Source organism: Lygodium microphyllum, chromosome 8 (assembly GCF_053477565.2).
Source record: "Lygodium microphyllum isolate KBCC chromosome 8, Lygodium_microphyllum_v1.1.10, whole genome shotgun sequence".
NCBI classification, from domain to species: Eukaryota; Viridiplantae; Streptophyta; class Polypodiopsida; order Schizaeales; family Lygodiaceae; genus Lygodium; species Lygodium microphyllum.
The window spans coordinates 86,623,674-86,637,211 of NC_141142.1; the positions used below are offsets into that span (position 1 = coordinate 86,623,674).

At 37.6% G+C, this 13,538-nt stretch overlaps 1 protein-coding gene across 1 annotated transcript; it reads right to left on the bottom strand.

Moving 5' to 3' along the window:
- Window positions 1-262: 262 nt before the first annotated feature.
- LOC148032546 (uncharacterized) lies at window positions 263-1,487 on the bottom strand. The gene is made up of 2 exons (XM_087684123.1): window positions 1,435-1,487; window positions 263-1,066 (listed from the first exon to the last, which is right to left on the bottom strand). Exon 2 carries the CDS (start codon window positions 1,040-1,042, stop codon window positions 620-622), a length of 423 nt encoding a protein of 140 aa, XP_087540249.1. The 5' UTR covers window positions 1,043-1,066; window positions 1,435-1,487; the 3' UTR covers window positions 263-619.
- Window positions 1,488-13,538: the final 12,051 nt, after the last annotated feature.

Here is a 13,538-nt window from a genome sequence, read left to right on the forward strand (position 1 = left end):
GCATAATGAAGTCACCTAAGTATGACTTCTACACTTGTATTTAGTAGCTTTAACAACTCCCTTGAATATTAGGAACATGGATAGGACAGTATTTCAACAACATTTATATTGCATTGGTTTGCATCCATATTCAAGAGAAAACACTCATGCTTTGCATATTAGGTTGAAGGAATTGTTATGTTATTGTTTGCATGATCAAATCCATGAGTTATTAATATGCTTCTCATCTTTATAGTTGTTGCAAGATGAAGAAAGTGTGCATGATGAAAACTCGAGATTTATAGAGATAATATCAAAGATGAAGGTACAAGCTTACCATTTTACATTAGGAGGGTTTTCAAAGGCGCATGTAGAGGAGCAATACAAGATTGGCATTATGTCGTTGGACGTGTCTCTTGACACTAGTTACAACAAGGCGACTTCCTGAAGCTGCTATAGAGTGATGATGAGCATTGCAGATAAGGGCATTAGCCGGGTCCCCTCTTATACTATGAGCAATGCTCCATGGTGCAAGCGAGGTAAGAGGGAACTTAAGCATCAAGGCATCGAGGCCTCAAGGCTCAGTGCTGCACGAGGAGCTATATATTTATTAACCGAAAACCGTGCGTCTCAGTAGGCACTACTGACCGGCTGCGAAAGCCTCGACGGGGAAGGTTTTGGTGATGCCGGCAAAGCTCTTGAAGTGTATCTTGCCAGTGGGCGGGTCATCCACGCTGATCTCACCGACGGGGGGCCAGAGCATGAGCTCCTTGGCCTTCACCCCTTTCAGCTTCTTGATCTTGAGCTGCGATATGTAGCCCGTGATCTCGACGTCGTAGCTCACCAGCTTCCCCGCCAGCTTGAAATCGTGCTCCACCTTCTTCGCCTGGCTCACCCACATGTACCCCGTCTCCGCCACGTACCCCAGCTCTTTCACCTCCTCCAACGGAAGCAGCCCAGCCGGCAGCCCGTGCGCCGTCAGCAGCTCCACCGCCTTCTTCAGCGCCTCGTCGTGCCCCTTGCACACGCTCGCTCCCTGCCTCGGGTCTTCCTTGGCCGCCATTAGTTGCTAGAATTTTATACTGAGCTGCAAAATGAACGTCAATCAGTAACAGTAGATCAATTCGCTTTGATCGGCTACAGTGATCATGCTAAGTTTCAGAAGAATACAGAGACTCAAGACACAGCGCGACTGTCGACGTCTTTGTTCCCCTTGAATGAAGCAACTTATCCTAATAATTCAATTTTGCTCGCAAGTACTTATGCTTGTTGCTGATACTAATAACCCACATCAATCTTATGCTTATTGCTGATACTACTAACCCACGTCAATCCTCCACACAAGATCGATTAAGCTTCGCTTATGTCAATCATCTCGACAGCTGTATGCTGATGATAAGGTTTAGCCACATTTCTCACACTAACTACACATAGCAGTCTAGTTTACTAGCATACCTTAAGACGCCGATGAGAAGATAGCCTCTACGCAATTATTGCATAAATCAGGCTAAGTCTCTGGAATATGAGAGATGGTCCCTGCGGACGCTTATTTATATCGGATGCATATGTGAACATCTGATGAAGGATACACGGAAAGGACAAGGTAATCAAACTTGATGGAGGGCGATTCCGAGGCTTCTCCATCCGTGAATTACAAAGAGGCCGGCGCCTTAAGTTTTCATGGACGATCGTCTTCTCCCTTGTACATTCTCAACCATACATTTGGAAATCGAGATAAAATAGTTCTCGAGAATTACCGCCCTCTGAAATTTGATGGCATAAAGCCAAAACACCACAGCATTTATCCAACGATAATCTCACCATGTTCATACTGTGTGTAAAGAATGGAAAGCAAGTCCGTCATTTCGTCTGCATTTCATCTCCTTTCTTTACAAAAGTTGTTCTTAGAAGGAACCCTCGGTTATCACATTGCATGATGCATGATGAGCCATGGATTTTCGAAATTTTTAGCTCACGATAGATTGAGTTCATACGGACACGTGATACAAACATTATAGACAACTTCGACTTAAGTAATGCTATGGTCGGCGAATAAGGGTAAGTAAGAGTTGATTCAGGACTATTCATTTCCCTAGCTAACCAAGCCACCCAACAAGACACAATCGCACAAGGAAGAAACCCATGCGTAGGTTGAGGGAAAGCCCAGTGTGCTGTACCGAGTTATGGGGATGAATAGGGGAAGATCATGATGTGGGATAATTTATCATGCAAATATGTGGTAGACGGTTGTTGTGAAAAGAGGAATGAGAGAGTGGACAATGAGATAGTCAAGTATAAAAGTCTAGGGCTACTCTATTCCAAATATAAGATCTAGGGATACATACAAGAATCATTGAGTATATATACAAAAGGCATTGAAGATTGGTAGGTAGATTGTTGTAGCTACTAAATGCTCATACGAATATGGGTTGAAAGCATGGTAAAACATATCCATGTAATAGTGTTCTTGGCAAAAGAGAGGGGTACCAAGCATACCTATACTCTTAATAAAAAATTTAGAATTAGCACTGAATAAAAAAAGATTTCTACAACACTTTCTTTCCATTCAAAGCTCAATTTAACCTTATAACAACTTAAATATTCAGAGTCCCCTAGTTTTTCGGAGCAGTAACCTAGTATGGAAACTACATTTGCAAGTAGAGAAAAGTGTTGTAAAGACTACAAAGTTGTAGGCAGTAAACTAGTTCTTTCATTCAAGTTAACTATTTTGCACAAAAATGCATACATTCTAGTATACATTTCTAGGATAAACATCACAAAACTTCAAAAACTACACTACAAGAGCTAAAGAAATTTAGAGCATGTGAGTGTGAAACTAACCATATGAGAAAATCTTTCTATTCTCAAATAAATCAAGAACTTTATTACTCCTACCACTGAGCATCCTTCAAACTTTCTCTTGACTCAAGTCATATGTTCAGCCTTCAATATTAGTACATGATCTTTGTGACATACCAATGATCCTTCACTAAAACTCTTGTTTCTGTTCTTTAACTGATGAGAAAAATCTAACATGTGATATATATAATCAATAACACAGAGCAAAACAACCCTCCTATTGTCTCTCTCGCTAACAATTTTACCTTTAGTAAAAGATTGTAATCACTACATTTCCTATAATAAGATAATTCAGTATTTTTTTACTAAGTATGATGACAAAGCTATAGTAATACATGCATATGTATTTGTACTTTGGAGGAAGAAGATTGTAAAGCACATGGTAATTGATAAACTAAAATGTCTAGGTGAACCAGATAAAAGCTTTATATGATCAATGGTGCTGCAATATAGAATGTTATAATGTGTATATTTTGACCTTCAACATAATGATGAAAGCTAGAAAACCTCACTCCCCAAATTTTGGTCAAAGGGCTACTTGGGGAACATAGCCACCCCCATATATAGGTCAAATGATTGACTAGTAGACAAAGAAATCATTATCAAACATAGCCACCTTTATATAAAAGTTGTAAGTTCTAGCAAATATTTAATGTGCTATGTCTCAACACACATAAGCATAGGACCTTCTCAATGCGAATACATTGCTGTTGTTCCTTGTGATAAGGCAAATGGAGAGATTTCAAACAAAAATTTCATGAGAATACAAGTCATTGTATTTCAAACTAGACTTTACAATTACATGCTATGGATTTGCAAGTGCACACCTCATAAAAGAGAGAGAAATAGAGAGAGGAAGGAGAGAGAGAGAAATAAAGAGAGAGGGAGAGAGAAATAGAGAAAGAGAGAGGAAAAAGGAAAGGGATACAGAGGAAAGGAGAGATAAATAGAGAAAGGAAGAGGAAAAGGGATAGAAAGGGAGCAAATAGAGAGGGAGGGAAAGGGAAAGGGAAAGGACAGAGAGGGAGGAATACAAAGAGAGTGGTTGAAAGAGGGAGGGATACAGAGAGGGACAAAGAAATAAAGAGAGAGAGAGAGAGAGAGGGGGAGAGGGATTGGGAATGGGATAGAGAGGGAGGGAGAGATAGAGAGGAACAAAGGAATAGAGAGAGGTAGAGGGAGAGGGAGAGGGAGAAGAAAAGGGAGGGGGAGGGAGGGAGGGAGGGAAGGAGGGAGGGAGGGAGGGAGAGGGAGGGAGGGAGGGATAGAGAGAAGGAGAAAGAAATAGAGGGAGAGGAATAGAGAGAGGGAGAGGGAGAGGGAGAGGGGAAAGAGGGAGAGGAAGGGAGGGCACAAGAGAGGGAGAGAGATAAATAGAGAGAAAGGGAGTAGAGAGGCTGAAAGAGAAGTAGAGGGAGAGGAGGTACAGAGAGAGACCTATTTAAACTTGGTTTAAGATTTAGGATCAAGGTAATGCAAATAATATATTGTGTGTTATATAAAAAATATTACCAACAATTAGAATCACAATGTTAGAGATCGAGAGGCATATCTCAATAACCTTGTCCCATGTCCTTACACTTAGTGCAAGCTTGCAATTTGATGAAAGTATCACTAAGTCTTGTTTATAGACCATATGTGATGCTACAATGAGTTTCAACCAAAAATCATTGATCAAATGATCTTGGACTTTGAGTTAGTGATGAGCAAAGTGTGCACTAATTATGCTTTACAATCAAACTTTAATTTGTTTGTATTTTTAATAATATTAATCGTCTTTGAAAAATCTCGATAGGGATTGTTGGTACATTCTAAGCCATGGACGTATTATCGTCGATAAGAAGAGTTCATGTGTATACAATAGAAGAAGCACCAAATATATAAATATACTAGAGGATACTTTGTTTAGTGTACCCTTTGTTAGAGAAGATGCTAGGAATGTTCCTTAGATCCTCAAGCCTGAGATGGAAGTGATGATCGATAAATCACTACCCATGGATGTTGAGTCATCTGATCCATTGAGAGAGGAGGAGTCCATACCATTATATGATGGGTATTGAGTATCTAAATTAAATATGCTCCTTGTGCTCCTAAGTATACATGCAAAGTATGGATGGAGCAATGAAAGTGTGACATCGAGTTGTTCAGGTACATAGAACACTTTTCTAAACAATATATAAGAGAGTTTTTTTATCTCCTCAATGTTTTGGAATTTTATAAACATTACTAAAATGTCACATATTGCCTTCTACAAACACAATGCCCGAGTCTCATGATGACAAGTATTGCAAAATCTAAGCATGGATCACAACAACACACATGCATGTATAAATGATTGTGTGCTTTTCTAAGGAGAATATGAGTCCATGGAAACATGTTGAAAGTGTGAGGCTTATAGGTATCAACAAGATTGCAAGGTCAAATAATGGTCCCTCAAAAGGTTCTTAGACACTTTTCACTCATATTGCATGCCATTCACATGTTTTGCATAGCAAACCTGGAGATCTTGGCGATATGGCATGTGCAAAATAGGTCCATGATAGATGGTGTCCAACGTATACCAACAAACTCGCAAGCATGGCATCACATTGATTTCACCTTTTTTAGCTTTGCATGAGAGACAAGGAATCATCAATGTGGTCTTGCTATGGATGATGTGAATCTATTTGGACTCTGCTCAATCTCTTCTAATGTGTGGCCTAATAGTCCTTGTCAACTACAACATTCTACCATAGCTTTCTACGAAGAAAGGACACCTGATCCTTAGCTTGCTTATACCTAGACACTATAAAGTCAAGAATATAGATATCTATCTCCATCCACTGATTGATGAGCTTACGATATTATGGGAGGAGGGGATTACTATGGAGGACATGATAAAGCATATTGGGGTAAAAGCATAGTTAGGTGGTACTATTTTAGTAGTTTTAATCAAATCACTTTTAGAATATTCTTAGGATAGTGTATGCTCTAAAGCATATACCTAGAAGTGTCAAAATTGATTATTTTAATTTATATAATTGAAAATTAGCTTAGATTATTTATAGCATTAAGTCAACTAGCATATTTCATGAATAAAATTTCTTAGAAAAGTGATGTGAATGACACTACTTTTGGTACCACCTAGCCTTGGTTTTGTCTATTGAAAGGTGGTTTATTAATATATGAGCCAGTCTAATGTGCTCGATGCATGAATTTCTAGGTTTTAGTGAGTGCTCAGGTAAATTATTATTTTTATTTCTCATTGATTTACAATATGTAATGTAAAATTTTTTTGGTAGTTCATAGTATGATTGTGATCATAGATTGTCCCACTCTAGAGATACATTCAACAATTTATGAGTTTTCGAACTTAGTGCAATGGAACTTGCAGAAAGAGATAGAAACATCCTCAATTGAAAGTGTGATGTAAGGAGCAATGGAGATAGTCTATCTCTTTAAGAAGTATCTACCCATAAGCATGTTCACAACATAGATCCACCTCCTAATACATCTTACGGACAAAGTGGACATTACAAGACCTATTCATACTACCCAATGGATGTTTTATTTGGAGCACTTCATGAAATACCTAAAATTCTTTGTGTAACAATAGGCTTATCTAAAGGGAAGCATGGCTGAAGGTTGGCTCGTTTTGGATGTATTGACATATATTTTTGAGTGGCTACCAATATGGTGGATTCAAATAATAAGATGCTATGGATACTGAAGGATGATGAGAAACTAGCTAGAGATGTGATAGTTAGAAATGGAATACATAAAAGGATGGATGAAGTGATGGAAAATAAGATGAATCATTTTTGTATAAGATAAATCATTTTCGTATGTTACACTATGCATCCATGGAGAAGTCATTTTTGTATAAGATAAATAGTTTTTGTATGTTGCATTGTGCATCCATGGAGAAGTCATTGAATAGGTATGAGCTCGCCAAAAGGCAACAAGAGACATAATGATCAGATTTTATGCATAGTATACATTAATAGCCTCTTTGATACCTTATGGGCATGGAGGAGTTGCTGCAATTAATGACTACAAGGTGGTTGCTTGATGCATTGACAATAGCTTCTCGTAAGGGGAGGAAGTCTTTGGTGAGGAGTGATAGCTCTTGAGGGGATGCAATACAAAGGTCAATGCGTACTTTTGTTCTTGTTATATCTACCAACTATATGTGACAACTAGCCTAGAAGTTTCAATGTATAGTACAAAGTCTACAGAATAGGGTGGTCCCATTGTCAAGGGGCTTGTAAATATCTATAAATCACAGGGGTTCTTAGTCAACAAGACAAGAGTTACACAACACTGATAATAAACATAAAAAGGTCTTAGTATTTTTTATAAGAAAAATTGATACAATTAGATGCAAATCCTTCCAAATTCCTATTGTTACAAGCTAAAAACTCTTCTTTTGAGTAGCCTTCTAGGCTAAGAGTCTCAATTATTGCATCCTTGAAGGGAAAGACACAAATTACTTCAACTCAGAAATTGCCCAGGCCTTCACCCTCATCCATGCTTCTATTTATACAAGTCTATACCTTTTTTGCAACCTCAAAATCTTACTTTTCAAACACAAAGGCTTCCTCTTTCCTTCCTTGCCTTTGCTTTTTGATTTTCTTGTTTTTGTCTTTTGGCAAATTGCCTTAAGTTTTTGGCTGTGACTTTTTTCCACTATAACTTTATCAAAACAAACTCTGAATATAGTCATAGACTAGGACTCAAAATGATTGGAACAATCCTAATCTACAAGCTAGTGTGGGAAAAATTGCAAAATTCTTCTCAAAATAGCTTAAAACAACTCTTTTCATAAAACACAATACCTTTTGATATTTTTGGTATTGGAAAACTTGTACTGTTAAAAATTGGTTCTTGCATGTATTTGGATCCATCCAAAGTTCTCAACAAGTCATTAGAACTTAGTATTGAAAATTTAGACTATTTTGATAGACTAGTTCTCCTACCTGAAAATCCTATAAACAACCTATTCAAGTACACCATAAGCACATATTTAAAATACTTGTATGGATTTCTTTTCCTTGCTCTTCCTTTATTGAACCTGTAGTCATACAACATCCACCCCCTCTAAACCTGTGCATCCTCTAGATGGGCCAACAATGTAGTCCTTTGAGATGGGAAATCCATATATGTGTTTCCCAAGGTATCATAATCTGGATCATTCTACCTCTAGGATCATAAATCCAAACACCTATCTTCATCACATCACAAGTCTAATCACTTCTTGGATAGTAAGGTATCAAGAGCTTGATCTTCTTATGATGATGTATCCCCCTACATCTAATGATACCTCCATGCAACCTTTATTGTAACTCAAGCTCTGTAAATCCACTATTATCTTATGGTATCTTAGGCTCAAACCTATATGTTAATCCATATTCCTTATCCTCATCTTCACTACCAAATTGCTTATTTTCTATTGAATTGTCCTCTACATCCCCATCTTCTACATCCCTTAGCATGAATCCCTCTACATTCGTGGCCTTGGCTTATCAATCATCTTTAGCATCCTATGCTTTGTAAATCCTCCTAGATCATATGGCCAAACGTCAATCATATCATGATTTGTAGACACTCCTAAATTTTACTCTTGTATACATACTTTTCCTTGATCTTTGCAAAAACACTAGCAAAAATCATTGATGGAGCGTCTTCACCCTCTCTAATCTTGCAATCTATATGCAAATCGAAAATATCTTATTTGCACTCCTCTCTATCTTCTACATCCTATATAAATTCATCTTCAATCAAAGTATCTATAACTGCCATGGTATCATTAGAAGCTACATATTAGGAAACACATGAACTCACAAATGGGCCTTTTAGTCCCCCCCTCTCCTCCTTAAAACAAGGAAAAGAGGAGAGAAGAATTAATCAAATAATCCTCTTCTCTCTCCACTTTTGCAATCTCATTTTTCATTTTTTATATTATTTACAAAGATATACTCAGTTTCCTTCTCTCTCCTCATTCAAGAAGTCTTTTTCAACAAAATTTTATATTAAAAAAGGAGTTAGTTAGGGGAGTGTGGTGCTTCGTTTTCAATGCAAAAGGATTAGTAGATCGATACAAAGTAATTGATTTTTTAATCGAGAACAATGAAAAATAAAATTTTAATGTTCCTTTTAAAAACCAATTGGTCAAATTTTGTATTTTTTGGAAATGTTTTTGGAGATAAAATAGAAATTTCTAAAATAAAAAAAGTATTGGATATCCCTACTCTCTCATGGCTATATTGTGACCTCTTCTATGTGTTTATGCAACCTTCATTAACATAGTGAATTACTTACACCCTCGTTTCCCTTAGCACCTTTGTGTGCTTCTTTGTGCATCTTCACTCTACCTCCTGTGATGACAACCACGTAGTATCCTCGTTTCTATTAATAGTAAAATGAATACATGAAAGAAGGAGTTGCATATTGAGGTAGATATTGAATATGCCCCATTATTCAAAAAAACCCAGCGTACCAGTGTCAACCCTTAGGTTCTACAGAGTTACATGAAAATGGGATTGAAACATGTGGACTTGTGGGTTGATAGGGGAATGTACCCAATTGACCCCTTAAACAATAGACCTTCAACTTTCTCAAGGATCACAAATTTGCTGAAGTATGTGTGCGAGGGTGAAAATGGGTTGCCTGGTTACACTAGGTGGCTCAATGATTAGGCGTTCAAAGTATTCACAACTTTCCAAGCAACCATAAAAAAATATTATGATGTGATCACTGCACATCGACTTTATATACAACAACTCATACGACAAGTGGTACATCTGAATGACACTATAACTCAACAAAATAATCAAATTATTTCAATGTAGGACACTATCCATAACATTGGTATCTCATATGAGGAGGCAAAGGCACAATTAGACAATGTGAGGAAGAGCACCAACAAACTAGCATAGAAGCACAAACAAAAGAAGAATCCAATCAATGATTTAATTGTGAATAGTGGCTAGTGGAAGCATCATATCAAAGCATGCAAGGTAGCTCAAAATGAGAACCTAGGTGAGGGTGAGGTTGGATCATGTATTAGTAGATTGTTGAAGGCAAGTAGATTGGAAAACGCTTTGAGAAATCCTAAGTTTAAGGTTGTGAAGGAAAAGGTGATTGAGTGCACATTAAAAGATGTATCAAATGTGTTCTCAACTCTAGATGCAAAATCCATTTGTGGCAGGGTTGGTATTAGCACAACGACTTACTCAAAATATTCAAAGGTGTGAAGGTTGGGTTTAGTTGTGTGTTGAAGAGAAATATAATCATGCCTCTTTCTCAACGTTCAAAGTTAATAAAGGCCCAACAACAACTTAATACAAAGGTTTTGGAGTTGATAGAAGATCCCTTGCATGTTCAATGCGTGGAATCACTAAAGGTTGGGACCAAAAATGCATTTGAGGTGAAGTTCACCAAACTCAACAATCACTATTTAGATTTGTACAAGGTGCAATCCCCAATGGTAATGTACTACAATATGTATGTTGAGGAATGTAATGGTAAATTGTAGTTTGTTATAAAATTGGATGAAAGTGAGGTCGTCAAAAGACTAAAGCTTGAAAGAGTTAGTGTAACTTTGATGAATAGATCTTTACAATTCGACAAGAACCACCTAGGGAACTTTAGTGTTCATTCCAAGTGCCATGTGTGGTGGCTCACTGCATTTGAAGTTCCTAAGGAAACATTTGAGGTGCTGCAGTTGTTCTTTATACACAAAAAGCATTTCAAACATCATCGATTATCAGGAACATGGTGAGATACTCTCGGTTTAAGGGTATGGTCAATACTTGGTTGAATGGCCTCTTGCACGAAACTTGAAAACTTTAAAATGCATGTGTGGAATCTCCAATGGTGCAAACACAAAGAATCCATGCTTATATTGCTTGATAGAGAGGGTGGAAGAAAAGGACGAAAAGAAGAACTGGCAAAGGGTGACAAGTGCTACACCAACATGCAATAGAGAAGATCCCACTTGGAAGCCCATCTTCAACATTCCATTGGATTGTATTCACATTTGTTCATTGCATGATTTTGTCAGAATCATGGAGAAACTTGAATATGAATACATTTAATTTGCTTATAGGATGCAACTAGAAAGAGAAGCCATTGCAACGTGGAGGAATGTGAAGCGAGTGCTATAAAAAATATTGGCTACACAAGCATCAAGTGACAATTGAAAAATATGAGAAGAGATCAGGAAAATTTGGTAACTTGCTAAAAAAGCCTTGCTTTGGAGGAACAAAGGCTAGGAAGTTTCTCTTAGCACCCATCAATGAGGAAGTGAATGTCAAGGTTCATAGGCCGCAAGACTATGATGGGTGAAAAAGTTGCATTTTGTAGTTCCTGATCAAAGTAATGGAGGAAAAATAAGGTTTTCCCAAGCTAAGGTTTGGATAATTCTTAACAAATTGGCTCCCTTACTTCGCAAGATCATTTTTAACAATGAAGATAATCAAGAATTTATCGATGTTGTGCATATCTTCCACAAAAACATTGTGAAAGCGTGGGGCAAAAGCTCTATCACACATTACATGGTGTGTACTAAGTCAATGTTAAATTAAAATTGTATAAATTGTATAAACTATTGAGCATAGTTTTACTCATGTGTGATATGTGTCTTTGTAGCATATCCTTGAGTCACAAGGGGTCATACTTTGCAGAAAAGGGAAGCATCAAAGTTTGGTCCACACAACGGATGGAAAATTCACATTGGATAGTGTATGGTACATACCAAATAAAATTGATCATGGTGGAGGGGTGAATGGTAGCAATCCAATGATCCAATTGCTATCTTGGTGGTATAGGATTATAGTATCAGATGAAGCTAAACTCTCGCAAAAGAGAGCAAATGAAAGTGATGATGAATCAATGCAGACATGATGGAATCATGTCATGTTACTAAAAGAGAGTGTTTTATGAAGCCTCAAGTGCCAAACAAAACCATGCCAAGTAAGTAGAAACAAGACTTTGACAAGGCAACAAATGGGTTCAAAGAGAGCTAAGATAGTAAGATGAAAAATGTGTATAGGGTAAATACAATTCATAGTTTAAGAGAAAAAAAGAGAGTGTGCACCTATGTGAATGAGTCTTACAGTTTAGGGCTATATAAAAGAGGGTTTCACTTTCTATCTTATGCATTGCGTTCTCGTGACATCTCTTGTGTAGGAAAGATGGCTAGGCCTAAGGTAGTTGCAAATAAGCTTTTGCTCAGAGCCCCATTGTTGGAGGGGTTTTTGTCGAAAGGTCGAATCCACCGAGGATCAGAGGTAGAAGGAAGTAGAGATAGGAGATGGAATAGAAGATAAAGAATAGACAAGAGGTAAACACGACAAAGACAAAGCACAATGAATCAAATCAATATGTATTGACAGAACTTGAAATCCTTTGTCTGGCACTACTCAGAAGCACTCTCCAAGCATTAGATCTCCTAGAGCTCCTTCGTAGAATAAAAACATGCATCAAAATAACAGCTTCTCTCTGCTACTTGGAACCCAAATTTGATGGCTCCCTTGGCTTCAGAAGGGGGGTGAAACGGTAGGATACCTAGTCAAGGATCTCCCAAATCACTCCTTCTTCCTCTTCTAGTTCAAAGTGTAGTTTTGAGCCTATCAACAGCGATCGCGATGTGCATGATTTTGCCAATCTGTTTTTTTTGTAAAAAATCTCATAACTGGCTGAAAAAGCAACCTGCTTTTTGCATGCCATCCTAATCTAGATTTTTTTACTTATTTATTTTTTTACAATAAATAATATCAAAAATACGCTAAAATTATCCTCCATGCAACAGACACTAGCACTAATGTCTCAGATCACATTAACTCTCTACACTAATAAGAAAGTCGGATGATGATGCATTCCATGCTTTTTCACATTATATCTGCATAGCATCACAACATCGTATCGTGCTCAGCCGCTTAGAGCACCTACTAGCTCAGATGCACCCCCTTCTTAGCTTAACCCATCGTCCTCAAGCTGCCCTCACAAGGGTCCTCCTTATCATCCACACAAGAAATTCTAGAGACTTGTTCGTGAGATTGTGTAAGACATCTACCGCATAGAAAGTAGGAAGTAGTTTTTGTTAAGATAAAGTTGTGGATAAGGATAAACGTTTGGATAAGATAAGGACAAGCTAGTATGTGGACAAAAGGATCTCATAAGTATCAACTTTTTAAATATCTCAAATATTTAGAGATAAAGCTCACCTACCTCATTGAATGTACCTTGTATATATACAACCACTAGCAATGCAATGCTCAACTGCAGTTCACTACTTTCTCTATATTGTCTCTTATTGTGCACATTATCCTTTTATCTTTAAGTTCCTGGTTTCACTACATGGTATCAAAGCACTAGGTCCTATCTTTCTATCTTATCATACTCTCCTCAAATTCACAAACTATTCGTCCTCCTTTACTCTCATTCTTCCAATGGCTCTCGTCAATGCTAGTACCTCCTACAACTTACACATCAAGATCGACAAACTCAATGAAAGCAACTATCAAGTGTGGAAGCTAAGGATGGAACTTTACCTATCTCAAGAAAACCTATGGAATATTATCAATGGCAAGGAAGACTGCCCTGAACAAGAATGAGCATAAAAGGAAGATTGGATGCAAAGCAATGCAGTTGTGAGAATGGAAATACTTGTCCATTGTGGAGATCGCCAAGTACAACTAGTAAGAACAATACCCATT